The sequence below is a fragment of the Protobothrops mucrosquamatus genome, unplaced genomic scaffold (assembly GCF_001527695.2).
Source record: "Protobothrops mucrosquamatus isolate PMUCROS unplaced genomic scaffold, P.Mucros_1.0 scaffold318, whole genome shotgun sequence".
NCBI lineage: Eukaryota > Metazoa > Chordata > Lepidosauria > Squamata > Viperidae > Protobothrops > Protobothrops mucrosquamatus.
Window position 1 is genome coordinate 587571 of NW_015386657.1, and position 18614 is coordinate 606184.

The 18614-nt window shown below is 37.0% G+C and overlaps 1 protein-coding gene across 1 annotated transcript in view; it reads left to right on the top strand.

Moving 5' to 3' along the window:
- The window catches only part of LOC107286725 (cAMP-specific 3',5'-cyclic phosphodiesterase 4D), a 364765-nt gene that overhangs the window by 237817 nt on the left and 108334 nt on the right, over positions 1 to 18614 (top strand). Inside the window, exon 2 of the mRNA XM_029283998.1 lies at positions 16781 to 16972. Coding sequence (XP_029139831.1) covers positions 16781 to 16972 — 192 coding nt within the window. The remainder of the gene's footprint in view (positions 1 to 16780; positions 16973 to 18614) is intronic.

Here is an 18614-nt window from a genome sequence, read left to right on the forward strand (position 1 = left end):
TTTGTTCCTGTTTTCTTTAAGAAATAGCCAAATAACACTTGACTTGTTTTTAGAAGGTGGTAAACAAATGTTCCCAGAATGAACATTCTAATTGTCTATTTATCTAGTTCAGGGGTAGTCAACCTTGGCTCTTTTATAGCTGGCTCAGGAATTCTGGGAGTTGAAGTCCACGAGTCATAAAAGAGCCAAGGTTGACTACCCCGATCTAGTTCTTGGTACAATCTCACTTTCTTATCTTATTTGAAAGCTGAACTGAAATAGGTATGGATCAATCTTCCCAGGTAGGATATCTGCCAGATGTCTTAGAACAGCGGTTCTCAACCTATGGGTCGTGACCCTATTTGGGGTCGATCGACCATTTCACGGGGGTCGCCAAGCAAGGCTGTCCGCCATTTTTTCCCCCTTTTCCAGCGGGTGCCTTACCTTCCTTGGGCTGGGCCAGCTGGTGGTTGGCCTGTTCCGTCTCTGCCGCTTGCCAGCTACGCCTCGGCCGGCGCAGGGGGCGGAACCACGCATGTGCGGCGCTCCCGGGCAGGGAAAGTCCTCGACTTACGACCGGTTGGGTAGTCCTCGACTTACGACCGGTTTAGTCCTCGACTTACGACCGGTTTAGTTCTCGACTTACGACCGGTTTAGTCCTCGACTTACGACCGGTTGGGGGTCGCGGCATTAAAAAGGTTGAGAACCACTGTCTTAGAATGTTGGAATGCTAACCTCGCAAGGTAGACAGGGAAGAAAAGTTGTTAAGTTCTTGCTTAAAATAGATTCTGTTAAACTTCTCTTCCATCCAAGGAAGCCATGAAATTGCTTACAGGTAGTCCTCGATTTACTACAGTTCATTTAGTGACCGTTCAAAGTTACAATGGCACTGAAAAATATGACTTATGACCATTTTTCACAGTTATGACCTTTGCAGCATCCCCATGATCATGTCATCAAAATTTAGATGCTTGACTACTGACTCATATTTATGACCGTTGCTGTGTCCCAAGGTCATGTGATCCTCTTTTGTGTCCTTCTCACAAGCAATGTCAATGGAGAAGTTAGATTCACTTAACAGCTGGGTTACTAACATATCAACTGCAGTGATTCACTTAACAACTGTGGCAAGAGAGATTGTGAAATGGGGCAATGCTTACTTAACAAATGTCTCACTTAACAACAGAAATTTTGGGCTCAATCATGGTCATAAATCGAGGACTTTCTGTATTTACAATGTTCCCAGCATAATAAAGATTGGTCTGGTTCAATTTTTCTGGCAAGCTACATATATTTTGGTTTAATATGTTTTATAGTTTGTAAATCATGGTTTATAGTTTAGCATGTTGTGTGAAGCCAGCAAATTCTTTTTTTTTTAGCAAACCGTAATTTAGAGTGTTGTGTACTCAACTAATTTACCTGTCAATACATACTTGAATGAGCATCTGCTAGTGCGTGTATGCCTGCTTGCCAGCTTTAAGTTGGTATCTGACTGGTTATCTTAGGAACAGAATCCAAGAGTAGATGGGCCTTTGCCTTTGTACAAACCTTTGTAATTATTTACTAGGTAGCATGATTCTCCATATCATTTTGTAAAAAGGATGTAGTGATGACGTTGCTTTCCAGGATGTAACTCCTAGTCATGATGATGTCTATCAAAATTTACAGTGTAATATAATAGCTATGCCGTGTCTCCTTTATTTTTATAACATTTTCCAGAATATACGTTATGATTCACATTTAATACTTTAGCTTTTCTCTGGCATAGAATTCTTTTTATGTGTTATATTTGAACAGGAGTCCTAATTCAGTATCCAAGCATTTTCTTTGTGTGCAGATTCCCAAGTTTGCTTCTCTGCATTGCCAACAAAGCTTTTGAGCAACACTTGGAGGAAAAGACTTCTGTGTGAGCTGCGGTGATCTACAGCAATGCAGAAAGTCAGTATAGAGTTTATTTATCTGGCAAAAGCAAAATTTCAGCTCAATGCTATAAGTGAAAATTGCATCTTGAATAGCTTCCATAGCTTTAAACACATACATATACATATATATGTTTAATGTATGCATGTATGTATGTGTACACACACACACACAAACACACACACACACACAAACACACACTTCTTGAAGCTTAGAATGTTAAATATTTCTTTTTAATTCGGCTTTTAATTATTGTATTTGTATTGTAGTTTTTATGAGGCTGTTAGCCGCCCTGAGTCCCATGAGGAGAAGGGCGGGGTATAAATTAAATTATAAATAAATAAATAAATAAATAAATTAAAAGTATTTATTTTTATTGACATTCTAAGCCTGAGAATCTTGTGTAGCTGGGCTTCTGCACACAGAAAACTGGTCTCAAGGAGAGGAATAGAGGTTGTTGTGGGGCAGCCCATAACATTTTGTTGCTTGAGCTGAAAAAGCAGATGGGAGCCACTTCCCCAGCTGAAGCAATCTAGACAATCTTAATGAGAGGAGTCTGATTTCCAGCCAAACTCCACACAGAACAGAAAAAAGATGCTGAGTTTCAATTATCCATTCAACTCCCTCCTCCCATGCCCACATTCTGTCACTGAATTAATTTCAAAGATACTCAAACATTTGCTTGTAGAGAATCCTCAGAGGGAGACGTGGCCAAGTAAGTGCGACAGGCAATGTTTGAATAAGGGAGAGCCATTTATTATGATACAGGCCATTCAGGCTCTGAGAGACTTCTTTGGGATCAACATTATATTTCATGACATTGAAGAAATCACTGCTAATAAAACTAGCATGGAGATTTATAATAATTATTTAATTCGCAGTCTGGAAACTTTGCACTGTTTGAAACACTCCAAGTACTTAATTTATAGGCACAACCATACAATACACACAACTCACAACTGCTGCCTTGGATTTTTGTTTCCTTTTGGCTCATTATAAGGCAGGCCCTGTTCTACTTTTTGCTAAGGCAAACAACCAGAATCCATTGTATTCCAACTCTATATAATACAATACATTATCTCATGTATTACAAAGCTCCAATTCCAAATTTTGGGATTACCGTATTCTCAGTAAAGTTCATTTTATTATGGCTCTTAGTGTTTCTGTATTTGTAGCTGTAAGTCTTATTGCTGATGTTTGTTGTATGCTTCATATGGTGAGAAATGAAAAAAGTCAATATTAAGACAGAAAGAAATATGCCATTGATACTGGCTTTGATAAGCAGCCAGGAGATGTTAACTTTGCATCTGAAACAAGCATGTTTAATCTAAGCAAAATACAATCCAATAAGTGTGAGTTTTCTAGATGCTCATAATTTGCTATAAAGAAGTAATATCTCCCTCAGGTTGACCCAAAGGTGTTTTTTTAAGCGGGAACACACTTTCTTGTTTTTCTTTGAAGATGTTTCACTTTTCATCCAAGAAGCTTCTTCAGCTCTGACTGGATGGTGGGGAATGGAAGGATTTATACTACTTGCAAACAGCTGGTCATTTGCATTCTTTTAGAGAGTTGTTGAGGCCACTTGGAGATTTGTCTGTGTCCTCAGGGTTACCTGGGTAGTGCAAATGGCTGTGGAGCCTTCTTGGAACTGCTGGAACTGCTGAAAGGATTGTATTGTGGAGTTATGCTTTCGGCAAGATATTTTCTGCCCTGTGTCCCTTCACTAGTGAACACAGGCATAAGCTGTTGGGGATGACTCTGTGTTGTCTGCATCTCAAGTGCAAATAGTTCCTGTAGTCTGTCCCAAAGGTGCTTTTTTAGGAGGCAACTGGACTTTTTTGTTTTTCTTTGAAGATTTTCCCTTCTCATTCAAGAAGCTTCTTCAGTTCTGAAATTCAGATCGGAGCTGAAGAACCTTCTTGGATGAGAAACAAAATGACTTCCCCCCCCAAAAAAAACCCCCAATAAAGTCCAGTTGCCTCCTGAAAAAGCACCTTTGGGACAACCATGACCTGGATGACTCAGAATCTCCATAGACATTCCTGTACTATGCAATTTTTTTGGAAATCCGTTCATACTCCCACACCATTTGAAGGGTGTTCATCCCAAGGTGTATAGTGGAGATTCTCAGTCATCCAGGTTATGGTTGTTCCAAAGGTGCTTTTTCCAGTTGCCTGTTGAAAAAGCACCTTTGGGACAACCATGACCTGGAAGATTGAGAATTTCATAGACATCCCTCGGGTTGAGTTTGACTTCTGATAACTATACATCCATGTTGTTGTTTTTCCCAATAATATAGCAATAGCACTTAGACTTATATAGCGCTTCATATGGAAGTGATTTGTTCCTATCTTCTTCTGTCCTACTATATCTCTGGGATTGTCTGGGAATCTTTCATCCAAATACTAATCAGGATCAGGTCTGCTTAATTTTTCAAAATCAACTAAAGTCAATTAAATACTGTACCTGCACTAAATGTTATTTGTTATAGGAAAGGGGAAATAAATGGTACAAGTCCACAGGTGCCCATTGTCCTAAGAAAGAATGATGCAAGTAGTCCTTGACTCAAAACCACTCACTTAGCAATTGTTAGAAGTTATGACCGATCTCTTGGGGTACTTATAATCCAGATTTGAAATTGTCCCCACACCCAGTCTTGTAACCCCACTTTGTGTATCAGCAATCAGGTCACATTTACAGCGTCCTGCGGGTTATGTGACTACATTTTATAATGGCTTTGCCGAAAACCACATTTATTTCCAGGTTTTGGCAAACCTGCACCCATAGCGAACGATTGGTTCACTTAATGACTGCAGAATTCACTTAATGCTGCAAACATGGTCGTAAAATCAGGTCGTTACATAATGACAGGTCACAAGTTATGACCACGATGGGCAGACTCCCTTATAGTTGTAACTTGAGGACTACCTGTACTTAGTACCCTTCTATGTACCTGTAGTTTTGATCATGTACCTCTGGCTTGTCCTAAAAATGGCTAGTAATCTTTTTGTTTCAGGAAGAGTTCCAAGTCCTTTGAATTCTAAGAAAACTTCAAAGATGATTTCCTAATTGTCTTTAGACTTAATTCACTCTTAATAAATGCTAATACAATTATTTTATTTTCTAAGCTTGTCTCATAAAAGCCTGAAGTGAAGGAAAGCAGAAGTTGTCAAGTTGTTATTTTTACTGGGAGTTTGCCTAAGAAGTGGGGGTTGGGGGATATATGTGTTAAAGAACAGCTCTTGGTTTGAAATCTAGTTATGGTTTAAATACGATGTTCTTTATCTTTGCTTCTGATCAAAACTAAAGTGAATCCAGCCCAGGAACATTCAGTGCTGGTTTTTGCATGTACAAATAGCCACAAACTCATATTGAAACATAATATTTTAAGGTCAGTATTTTAAAATGAAAATCCTGAATTGATACTTTTATTAACAAACCCAGCAAATGCATGGGTTTCACTCAGTGAAACAAAAATGAATAATTGCATTTCATTGCCTCAGGGAATCTTAATACTTTCCTTAAAAGCAACAATATACTGTATTTCAAAGCATATTAACTAACTTTTCAGCTTTAGAATTTTAGTATACGTTTAGCGAATCTGGACTTGTTCCTTTTATTTCAGTAACTTCAGTGTTCTGGTTCATTAAATTTTAAACAATTGTTAAAAATGATTCTGAAGGAAGTTTGCTTTATTGTTTGTTTTTGCTTGAGCGCCAATTAAAAAAAAATCAGCAAAACAAGACACATAATTCAGTGGGGCAAATTCCACACATATATTTATAAGAAATCCCATATTGTCTCTTTCATTTTCAATTTGTGTGGGTTTTAATTCCAATCTTTAATATAAAAATAAAATGATAAAAGTATAATGTGAATGATGATATAGATGACCAGAGTTTTATTTCAAAATCAGCACATAGTGAACAACTGCCAAAGTGAAAGTTTTCCAGTACAGGTAATCCACAACTTACATTCATTCATCTAACAACCATTTAAACAAGGTACTGAAAAAAGTGACTTATGAATGGCCCTTACACTTAAGGCTATTGCAGTATTTCCATAGCCCACGATCAATTCAGGCACTTGGCAACGGCATATATTTATGATGGTTGCAGCATCCCAGGGTCACCTGACTGCCATTTCTGATCTTCCCAGGAGCCTTCTGACAAGAAACATTAATGGGGGAACTCAGATTTGCTTAATGACCACGTGATTTGCTTAACAACTATAGCAAAAACAGTTGTTAAATCAGGCATTACTCAACTTAATGACTGCATTGCTTAGTGATGGAATTGTGTTCGTAAGTTGAGGACTACTTGTATTTTAAAGAATATGACGTCTTTAAAAAACTTCAAAAAATATTCCAGGTAGCTGGCAAAATATTTCAATTAGACACAAATCTACAATTCTAGAGATAGTGCAGGTACTAGCATGAAGGAAGGATAAACAAACTCAAGAAAAATTTCTCCAATGTAAGGAAGAAGCAGATTAGGACACTTACCTACTTTATGGTAAAAATTTCTGGCCTGGCATTATTTTTGGCCATTTTTTAAAAAATAGAAACATCTGTAGAAAAAATGCTGAACTGTTAAAATGCAACGGGATTGAGTTGGTTTTTTAAAAGTTCAAAGTGGCCAGTGCTGTTTTATCTTATATTTTAAAATGGTAAAAATATCCCACATAATTATAACAGCACAGGTCTTTTGATGGAGGATATGGTTTTGCTCAGATTTTTCCCAGAATAAAAATTCATTCTGGGAAGCACAGGACAACCCACTTTGCAAAGAATCCATGATTCTATGAGCTCATGGGACATTTAATAGATGCCTTGACTACCTTGGATGTATAAAGGCAAATATTGGTCGGATTTAGAATGACATAGAATAACAGGGTTGGCAAGGACCTTGGAGATTTCTAGTCCAACCCCTGCTTGAGCAGGAGACATTATGCCATTCCAGTCAAATGGTTGTCCAATCTCTTCTTGAAAACCTCCAGTGATGGAGCACCCACAACTTCTGGAGGCAAGCTGGTTTCACTGATTAATTGTTCTCACTGTCAGGAAATTTCTCCTTGGTTCTAGGTTGCTTCTTTAATGATCATAGTTATCCTGCCCTCAGGTGCTTTGGAGAATAGGCTAACCCACTCTTCTCTATGACAACCCCTCAGGTACTGGAAGACTGCTATCATGTCACTTCTTTCCTGTTAGTGTCTGTGGCCTACTGTTAGGAAATATTCAGATTCATTTCTTACAGCCCACATATTAATCCCAGCATCACTATTTCTTAGGTGGTCCTTCTATTGACAAGCTTTCATTCTTGCTTAAAAGAAGGTGAATAGGGACAGCAATCTCAATGAGATAAGACAGCCTTCCCCAAATTAGGGGTCTAGGAGAATTTAATCTCACCACGTCTGGAGGATGTCAAATAGGAGAACAGTGATCATGAAGAATGTCATACCTGTTGTATATCTAGATCTGTTTTGAATTTTTTCTATGTGGTAAGAGCTTGGGAAGGCTTCTCAGCACTCAGTAAGTGGCATTTGCAGACATTGAAGATTGATCTATACTTAGAAAGGTTATGCTGCTTGGCAAGAAATGCAAGCAGCATCTGTCTGCCAGAGTCTGAACAAAAACGATACTGACCATTTAGAAGATAACTAAATTACACTGAGGATAATTTCTTACAGAGGAATTCAGATAATTGCCTTGGAGAATAGGAACTTGTAAATTGTCATTATTGCCATTATATTTTATTAATATAATAGTATAGGCCATACTCTTAAATACACTTCATAGAGAACTGCCCATGTTCATAAGACTCTAGGTGGCATGCAACATTAAAAACAGTAGAAACCACAATGATAAGTATTATCATTATTATTACTTGAGAGAGTGCCTCGACCCAGTTACATCTACCTGTGCCATCAGGTCTGGCAGAAGAGCCATCTTACTATTAAAATGTGTCATCTGATGAGACCCAGCAAGAGAGCATTTTTTGCCCCAGCACCCATCCTTTGAAACATCATCCCCCTGAAGTTAGATGGGCCCTAATCTTGGCTCTAATGACATGGTTGTGCCAACCTGCCAGGGGATCCAGTTACAGTCCAGGGCCTGCCAAATGGGGGGACTTGGGGGCTCACTTGCCTGCTTTTTCTGTTTCTTGGTTGTAATTTGGGGGTTTAATTGGATTTTAATTGGTTTTTAAAGCACTCATTGTGTTTTACTGAAGCACTTTAAAAACATGTTAATCCCAGCATCATTATTTCTTAGGTGGTCCTTCTATTGGCAAGCTCATTCAGTGTGTTTCTGAATGAGCAATGCGATGGTCTAGAGGTGAAGACACTCACCTCCCACTAAGAAGGTTGAGAGTTCAATCCTAGGCAGATGTTTCTCTATCAGGGCTCAAAGAGAAAATATCTGCTATGAACTCTGTGTAGGCGTCAGGAAGGGCATCTCAGCTCCATTCAGTCGCCCCAACTCCATCATGATAAAAGGGTTCGCAGGATTGTAAAAAGAAAACAAAATGTGTTTTACTGAATCTCGTTTTGTTTATTGGTTATGTACTGTTAATAAGGGAAGTATGTTATCTGACTGTAGGAATTTGTTAATTTATATCGAAGTCTTTTCTCTGAGTAATTCAGGATAAACAATGTTCACTTTCCTTAGGATTCCTCCTGCAGTTGTTGGCTAGGTCCCAAGGCACCTAATTTTGCAGCTGGATTTACATAGGGGTGTGCGTGATATAACTACTTTTGAAGCCGTCAAGCATCTTCCATTCATACATTAGTTCTAATAATACATAATTTATATACACAATAGAAAACTGGAACATAGATTTTACAGCTACAACACAGCACAATTTTTAAAAAAAGACTTCTTTTTCCAGCTTCTGATGCTTATATCATGTTTCTTGATTATGCATTCTGGAGTCTTAAAAGCTTGTCCATTCTTTTGTGGCATTCTGGTTCATTCTGCTTCTTTTATAAATGGTTATATAACCTCCTAGAAACAGACTGAAATATGGAGAACTAGCATATATATTTTGAAACATTCACTGTTTTAACAGCTTCATAAATATTTATTCAGTATTTCATTTAAGTAGATCTTTCCATTTATAGATTTCTTTACAACTTTTGACAATATAGATTTCTGCTACTCTTTGCATCTAACTTACAAAACTTGTGAGCAATATTAAAATACTGGTTTTAGTTGTATAGTGCTTCAGGAATACAAAGCACAATTCTGCATGAAGATTGCTCAATGGCTATAAATGTTTTTATTGAAGTTGTTATACTGTTATATATAGGATGAAGAAAATTGCTGTTTTATCTTATCCTCAATTCGGCATGCACAGAACTCTTAAAATATTTCAACTTGGCTATTAATATATAGTTGAGCAAATAAAATTTAATAAATTTGCTTTGGCAGCAAGTTCTGTTGTCATTAATAACTGATACATACATTTGGTTTGTTTCTCTTTTGTGCCCAAAAGCTAATAGCATTGTTGGCTTGTACAAATTGTAGCTTTTTCATTAAGGCTGTAGTCATACAAACACTTAATGGACTTTGAATCCTGATGAATCTAGTGGATTTCTTCTGAGCATTTATGCATATCATTGCATTGTAACATCATGCTTTTTATATAAAAATCAGGGGGGGAGTGAAATATATCCCATGTTATGTACAATGTATTTAACATATATAGCAAATCAAGGTTGTTTGGTAAATGTAATCGTCCAGTGTGGCTGTTTAATTAAAAACATGATCCAGTTATTTTTTTTTGCTTTTTTGCTAAAAAATGTGCACTTTTTTAGCATATTAAAAAGAAAAGAGCTATTAAAAAAACCACTTGTTAAGAAACAAAATCTGTCCTTGAATTCCCAATTGTAGTATAAAACCCTAGCTTTGGATCACCAGCAGAAGTAAAGGAGGAAGAAATAGAAGTTCAACATTATTTGCAAACTTTGTGAAATGATGGCAAAACTCACCAGCGTTGCTTTCTGTTACTCAGTGCTGAGGGAGTCAAACAATGCCTGAAACTGTTACAGTTTAATTAACTGGAACTTAATTTATACAAAATACCAATACCAGTTCAAGAGAAGGGAGGAGGGAATTTTCCATTTCCTTTGACCCCTATGTACAAATTATATCTGTCAGATTATTTTTTTTCTCCTCTGTCCTCAATTAATTAAATATAGGTCAGTGTAGAACTTCCAGGATGAACTGAGAGTGACTCATTTTTTCAAACAGAAAGGCCGGATATGGTTTCAGACTTATAGAGTGTTGTACTGTAGGCTCCTAAGGCATAAACATTACTTAAAGTACTGGTCTTTGTTTGATTTGGGATTACCAACACTTGATAAAAGTGACATAGAGAGTGTAACAATTGAATTGATGTATCTGAGTCAAATCAGTGAAATTCCAGTAGTAACCAACAAGTCCTAGAAATTGTCTTGTTTATCTTATTCTCTAAATCATGGGAGCCAGTTCTTTGCTTATGTTGGAATTATACAGTGGTATTTCTTGATCACAAATACAGAAGTTCCATTTTAAAAAATTCCTATTACCGGTAGATTTGAGGATGGTGCAATCAAACATTTATCTCATGCTATTTTAAAACCTTTTGATCTAATAACCATTACCAACATATGTGGTTCCATGATATACACTATATAAAGTTGACCTTTTTATTGGTTTTTCTTAAGTCTGTATCCAGTCAACATAACTGGATAGCCTCAAATTCTACTGTTGGGGAGATGGGCATGAAGAGAGGAAGGATGCTATTCAAAAATGTTGTTAATCAGAGCTAGAGTTCAAGATCACTGTATTGCTCAGTTCATTAGAGCAAAAGCTGATTCAGAATCTTAAAAAAAATACTTCTCTAAGCTGAACACAAGTGGTATAATTCTAGAGGTTATGTAGGAAAAGTGCATACAGAATTGGAATCACCAAGCATGATGAGAATTCTTAGCTTAAAGAAGTTTAAAAAAGAGATGCCTGGGTGTTAACAGGTTTTGCTAGAAAGAGAACTAAAGAGTTTAACTTTTTCAATTTGTCATGTTCTCATTCTGCCATTTCTTTCCTCCATAACATAACTGGTTTTTTTTAGGTTGATGTAAGCCTTGAAGCTTAGATATACTGTAGGTAGTCCTCACTTACTGACCACAATTGAAACCAGCTATTATCTTGCTAAGCAACAGAGTCAAAAAGCAAAACATCTCTTGATTGCTCTTGGCTTACGATGTCAATTCTGCTTTGGTCATGAAGCAAATCAGCTGCAGTCGTTAAGTGTGATATCATGGGATCAGGACTTTCAACTTCTTGCCAGTTACTATATTAACTTGACAGAAGTCAACTGTGATGGTCGCAAATGGCAGTCATATGACTGCAGGACATTGTGACTGTTTTAAATACGTACCAGTTGCCAAGTACCCAAATCACCTGAATCAAGACCTCCAAGGTCCCTTCCAACTCTGTTATTCTGTTATCACGATTGCATGACTGCAGGGAGACTGCAATGGCCATAAGTTCGGCATAAATTTAAATTTGTCACTGAACAATTGATCAGTAAACGAGGACTACTTATATTTCTTCCCTTCCCCATGTTCTATGTGACTGCAGACACATATAAACATATATGTTAACATATACATATACTTTCTTCTATAATACTTTCCACATGAACTCATTAATTCTTTCAGTATGTATTCATTAGACAGCCTTAAATGAATTGATTTATGCTGATTTTTGTACTATAGGGAAATGTATATACACGTTTTGTTACATAATTCTATGAAATGAGCAAAATCTGTACTTTTTGGCTAGTATACAAGCCAGTATAGAATGTTATCCTTGGACTGAAATTCATTCCATCCTCTCACTTGGGAAATATGGGGAAAGCAATAATAAATGTGTGCAAATATGGAAAAATATAACTGTTTTTCCCTAGTTCATACAATTTTATGTGTATTCTGTTTATAAAAGTTGAATTGCAGTTAACAGAGTTTATAGCTCTTATCTGTGTGAAACTTAACATATCCTGTTTACAAATGGATCAGAGTGATTGGGCTGGATTCAAACCATTTTTAAGGTTACTGTCTAAACTGGAATGGAGTCAACAGCGGAAATATTTACAGGCAATTCCTTTACCCACCTTTAATTAATGCTTTGGCTTCTGGATAAAATACTTCATAATTTTTGAATGAGCAGACCCAGCTTCCATTTGGCACAGAGGTGAATATATAAGCTGCAGGGAAGGTCTCAAATGCCATTTCACCACCTATTTTGAGAATGCTGTTTGTAAATGTAAACCAATAAATTCTTTTGGGTATCATTAAGAGAGAATATCATGAATAGATGTTTCAGGAGGGGAGCTGTTAAAGTTGATAGGTGACATCAAGTGACTTTTATTTGCTAGAAGGGGATGTAAGTTTAAAACAATTAACTTACACAATTCATCCATTAAAACTTTGTTTAAAATCCTCCTGTCTAATTATCAATGAATAATGCATATTCAGGTTTGTGCCTGGATACATGTTTTACACACCTAGTTTTTAAATAGGCCATAGCTCAATGATAGAACACATGTTTTGCGTATAGAAGATCTTGGCATCTTCAGATTGCAAGATTCTTGCATGAAACTCTGGAGAACCTCTGTAAACAGTACTGAACATGATGGGCTGGCTTGATATTCAACAGTATTCCGTGTTCTTATTATGTTTACTTAAGGACATTTTATGCTCTGTGTAGCCAGATTTATATGTAGCCAGAAAGTTGGGAATGCAGAATGTGTGTGTATTTTTTTTTTACTGCTGCTGTTTAAAAAAAAAAGGAAACAGATTTAATAGAGTTGCTTATTAGTAAGTTTTCTTGTTTCTTACATTCTGATCTAATGTATTCACAATTTACAGATTTATCTTATTAATAAAAGCAACATAACCAAAGTATAAAATGTATTTGTATTCATTAAAACATATTACTGTTCTGGAAATAATGAAAGATTAATCCAGGTTTCCCTGTATAGCAGTCATTATTGAAGTGAACAAGAATTCTTAATAAATCTCTGATCTGCCCTTCAGTACTCATACTATTATAAGACAAGGAAATCTCCCTTAATCTCACTGCTCTCACAGACTCCCACCAGCACCATTTGAGCTCCATTTCTACAGGAGAAGTTCAAGTTTCTTACTTTTAGCTATTGGCAGGTCTTGTTCTCACATATTTGTTAGGGGTTTTTTTAAAGGAAAAGATAAAGGTTTCCCCTGTCCAGTGTGTCTCACTGTGGGGGTGGTGCTGATCTCTGATTCTTAGCCAAGAGAGCCACCATTATCCGAAGACATTTCCATGATCATGTGACCAGCATAACTATATGCCAAGCGCATGGAACACTGCCATCTTTCCACCGAAGTGATACCTATTTGTCTACATGCATTTGCATGCTTTCAAACTACTAAACCAGGGGTAGTCAACCTTGGCTCTTTTATGACTCGTGGACTTCAACTCCCAGAATTCCTGAGCCAGCTTAGCTGGCTCAGGAATTCTGGGAGTTGAAGTCCACGAGTCATAAAAGAGCCAAGGTTGACTACCCCTGTACTAAACGGGTGGGGCTGGGGAAAGTAATGGGAATTCACCCCGTCACACAGCACTTGGGTCTCAAACCTGGGCTGTTGACTTTCCAACCAACAAGACCAGTGTTTTAACCATTGAGCTCTCTTGTCCCCCTTTTTTATGTACCAGCCATCTAATACTTTGACTTGCCATGTTTCCTTTCTGTTCCTTATTTGGTCTTTCTTATAAGCCAGTTTGGTCTATCCAATATTCCGTATGCCTTCATGGTGTACTAGCTTCAATGCATCTTCTTCACTGTCCTTCAGATATTCTTCCAATGCCCTTTTTTCTTTCTTTTATTTTCTGGTGTACTTGCAACATTCTGTGCCCATCTAGTTTCCTTGGTAAGTAGAGTCTGTCAAAGTTGCTGCCAGCATGAAGAGCACAATTCACCATCATTACTTTTCTGTTCTTCTATACAGGACTTGTAATTCTGCTTAAGTCCAATCCAATATTACAATTGTGTATTTTATGACTGGGATTGCCCAGGTGTTACAATATTTGAAGATTATGATATTTCCTCCACTGAGTTTGGACTTTAAGATCTTCTTCACTCTTCCAATACATCTATAAATAAAAAGTTGATATTGTAACTCTGTTAGGTATGTTACTGTACTGAAAGAAGTTAGAAGCCATTTTTTAAATTTTATTTTCTTCCCTCACTTCACTACCTCTATCCCCTTCCCTCTCCTTTTTCTAGTATTTTTATTTCTACTTGTATTTTATATTAAGAATTTCTTTTAATAAGTCTATTGTTCTTCAGAAAACTGATCTGGGATTATAATAAAAGGGTTTGATTTAAAAGCTGGGGGTTGGAGAAGGTGCTTTATAAATAGCATTAAAGCTAACAAATAATATAAATAGAACTTAAAACTGCATCACATATGAGTACAATTCATTATTGTTTTGTTTTCATTCATCAATACAATTTGCTACCCCTATGACCTGAGAATTTCATAAGGAAATAGTACATATGCTCAAGCAATATCCAATCCAAATGCTACCGGTAATTGTTTCAGTGTGAGCTTGTTCCCTTGTTGTTTTTGGCTTCCATCTAGTGGAGACTGTATTGTATTGCAACAAATGCTTCATTTATAAATGTTCCAAATGCAGTTTTTCAATCCAAATGTGTTAATTCAGAACTAACAGCAAGATTGCCTAGGGACTGAATTAGGAAGGAACACTTCTCATCTCTTATTAAAATTTCAGGATTTTATCTATCATGTAATGCTATGAGCTGTTTGAATCTTTGTTATATTATACCAAAATCAAGATATAATCTGGATCCTGGACATGGTGGCAGAAACACCTAAATATTTTGTTGTGTTGATTTGAGTCAGGAAGAAATCCTTGAAGAGCATTAAGGCTTTAGCAGCTTTCCAGGCACAGAAAAATTCAAAGCTCATTTAAAGGAATCAGGTAGTAGCAATAATAGTAAGGGGGTGTTTTCTTATCAGAATTGGGCTTCTTTTGGACTGCTTATCATCACATCAAGTGGGCAGCTCTGGTTAGGCAGACAGATTATCTAACCTAATGCAGGCAGTCCTCGACTTAAGACCACAATGGAGCCCAAAATTTCTGTTGTTAAGTGAATGTTGCCCCATTTTACAACCTTTCTTGCCTCAGTGGTTAAGTGAATCACGGCGGTTGATAAGTTAGTAAGGCGGGTTGTTAAGTGAATCTGGCTTCCCCAATGCCTTTGCTTGTCAGAAGGTCGCAAAAGGGGATCACATGATCATGGGACACAGTAAAGGTCACAAATATGAACCAGTTGCCAAACATCTGAATTTTGATCACATGATCATGGGGATGCTGGAAAGGTCGTAACTATGAACAACAGTCATGTCACTTTTTTCAGTGCCATTGTAACTTTGAACAGTCACTAAACAAACTATTGTTAAGTTGAGGACTACCTGTAGAAAGCAGCTTCTGTGCACAAGCACTGCATGCCTTCACTGATTGCATAGAGAACTCCAAATCTGCATTCCTATCTTTTGGGATTGAAGTGTTTCCAGATGGTTGCCTGTGAGCAATACCCACCCAAAGATATTAGGCAGCCCTTCTCTCTTTTCCCACTTGAAAGGTTTTCTGTTGGAAGGAAAAAATTATGCCAGAAATAGACGTGAGAAGATAATGAGTTAGAAAGGGTGGGCAATATTGTTTTCTGGGCTTGTAATGAAATTCCAGGATTGAAGCAGGAGAGTTGCACAATAAAACATCAACGAAAAGTTCTCTTAATTCTCAAAAACCAGGGCTTTTTTTCTCATAGAATGCCCAGAACGGAGTTCCGGCACCTTTTTTGGATGGAACCTTATAGGGTAGGCAAGGCGGGTTGTATGACGTGTGTGAGTTCCGGCACCTTTTTTTTTTTTTTTTTTTTTAGAAAAAAAGGACTGTCCAAAACAGCAGGTAACATAGTATTCTGTTTTCTCCTCAGTCTGAAATTAAAAATGGGTCAGAAAGCTTAGAGCCTTTTTAATTTTTCTATGGTGCTAGAAAGAACTGCTGTCATAATGATGAATTATGCTGATGCTTTTGAATCTTGCAGCTACTGGGGCTTTATGTTATGATACGGAAAACAGCAGGGTAAATCAGGTAAATCAGTCAGGAAACAAGTTTAGCATCATGGGTTTTATGGGTAGGATTGGGTTTGCAAACTGTTCCATAATGCTGTAATTAATGAAGAAAGGCACTTATCTAGGCTACTCTCTGACTTATGTTATATGTATAGACAATATTCCTTTTTAGGGGTGGGAACTCTCCATTGAATTTTTTTAAAACAAAAAAAACAACAACCCCAAGACTAGTTTCAAAATTCCAAAGTTTGACACATTTATCCAGTGCAAAAAGGAACCAACAACTTACAAAAATCTTACAATCAGGAAATAACTGTACAATGTTGTTGTGATTAAGCCAAATTTATTTCTTTCCATCTTAAAATTTGTGGAGAAGGAAATTATTCTGTTTTCTCCTATATTCTATTTCCTTTTGTTATTATTTTTCCCCTGCTTTAACTTCTTAAGAATAATAATAATGATTGAAAACTAGCTTCATAGAAGGAAGAAGTTTAATATAGCCAAAACATTCCTTGAGTTTTCTAATCTTGTGCTCTCTGGATGTACTGGATTTAATCACCCATCACACCTGACCACAAGATGGAAATCTTGAAGTTGAACTGAATGTCACCAAGTCAATTAAGGTTGTCCTTGATACTAATTGTGTGGGGTTGATTAGGTTTTACATTGCATTAAATATATTCTTATTGCCTTGCAGTTTCGACGTAGACAATGGCACCTCATCGGGACGGAGTCCCTTGGATCCCATGACAAGCCCTGGATCAGGGCTAATTCTCCAGGCAAATTTTGTTCACAGTCAACGCAGAGAGTCCTTTCTCTACCGGTCAGATAGCGACTATGATCTGTCGCCAAAGTCTATGTCCAGGAACTCCTCTATTGCCAGTGATATGTAAGTTTTTGGAGCCTTTTCAATCAGTTTTTTCAAACGAGAGAATGGTTAATATGGAGAAAATGTAAGGCATTAGAACTCATGAATGGAAATTTCACAGAAGCACATTTAAATTATATTAGGAGAATATTAACAATAAGAATGGTTGAATTATGAAACAAGTTTAAAGGATCATAGATTATCTGTAACAGAAGGTAAAGTAACTGATAACTTTGTTGGAGGAATTCTGTTGCAACCTCTTCAGAAGGCAAGGATATTCTTTCTGCAATTTTATTAGATAGTCAGGATTTGATGTTGACAAGGTCTTCTGACTGGGTTACCATGTTATTTTAATTAAAATAATTAGAATTTCTGAATCTGCATAAGCTTCCTTATTTTCAACATAGCTAATACAACTTTACTAATTATAAAGTGAAAATTTTACATTGAACAATTAATAGCAAAAATGGACCAATTCCTTTTGAACAGAAAAATAGAAGAAAACTGTATGAGTTTTCTTTCACTTCTTTTGAAGCAGAATGATACTTTTACAGATTATCTTAGATCTTTACCTTAGTGCAGGGGTGTCAAACTGCTGGCCCGCAGGCCGGATGCGTCATGCCGAAACCGTCCCCACCCTAGCTCTGGCAGTGGGGGAAAAGTCGCGATACGTCGCGACATGTCATGTGATGTGGCGAGTTTGACACCCCTGCCTTAGTGGCTATTAAATTCCCATTTGGGGAATTTCCTTGAAGCCTCTTCCCATTTTGCATAGATAGCTTTCTACTCCCCATTTAAAGCAATAGTTGGTTTTAGATTCCTTGTGGCTAAGGTTTTGTGGAAGACTGATCTTTAGTACCTCTAGTTTGCTTTCTAAGCTCCATATTTAATTTTGAACACTTGGTATTGGATTTCTTTTTTTGCTGCCTCCCAAATATGTTTTTCCTCTTTTTTCCCCTCTCTTCCTTTTTTGATCCATTTCCTTCTCCTTCTTCTTTACTTTTCTGTTTTAAACACTCAAGTTGACTTTGTAACAATAAAAGTAATGCTTTGCCAGGCAGAACACTGTATTCAAGAAGAGGAAATATAACACCCACCGATTCTTCCTGTAATACCTACCAGACCTCCTGCTCCACCCATGCATTATTTGTTTTATACTATTTTAATTAAACAATCAATCTGCAATTTCCACACTCAGCTGTGCAGTATTCACTGGAAATGTGTCGTGTGTTCATTAAAAAAAAAACTTTGGATAGGAGCAGTAAAAAGCATCATAGAATACTAGAGCTTAATAGCGTGAACTAGTTTTGCAACTAGCCCAAGGCACTATATGGCCTTTTTTTGAATAGGCAAATTGCTGTGGCGTATGTTGAGCTGACCTTGGCTGATCTTTAAAATTAAGCAGTCAGATCTGGTTTGCATTTGGAAAAGAACTGCAGAGGAATTCCATGGCTGTAGGCTAGAAAAAAGTTGAGGAAAAATTTCCTGGAAGAAGGCTGTGGCAGATGATTTCTGTATTGCTGCCAGAAAACTACATAGAAATGGCTACGAATTCATCAGAATAAAGCTCAATTAAAGAGACTTTTGCTTCTTACCTCATGGCAGCCGTTGCTAAGAGTGCCATACAATGCTGTCCACATTCCCAATGTTTCACCAGTCTCAA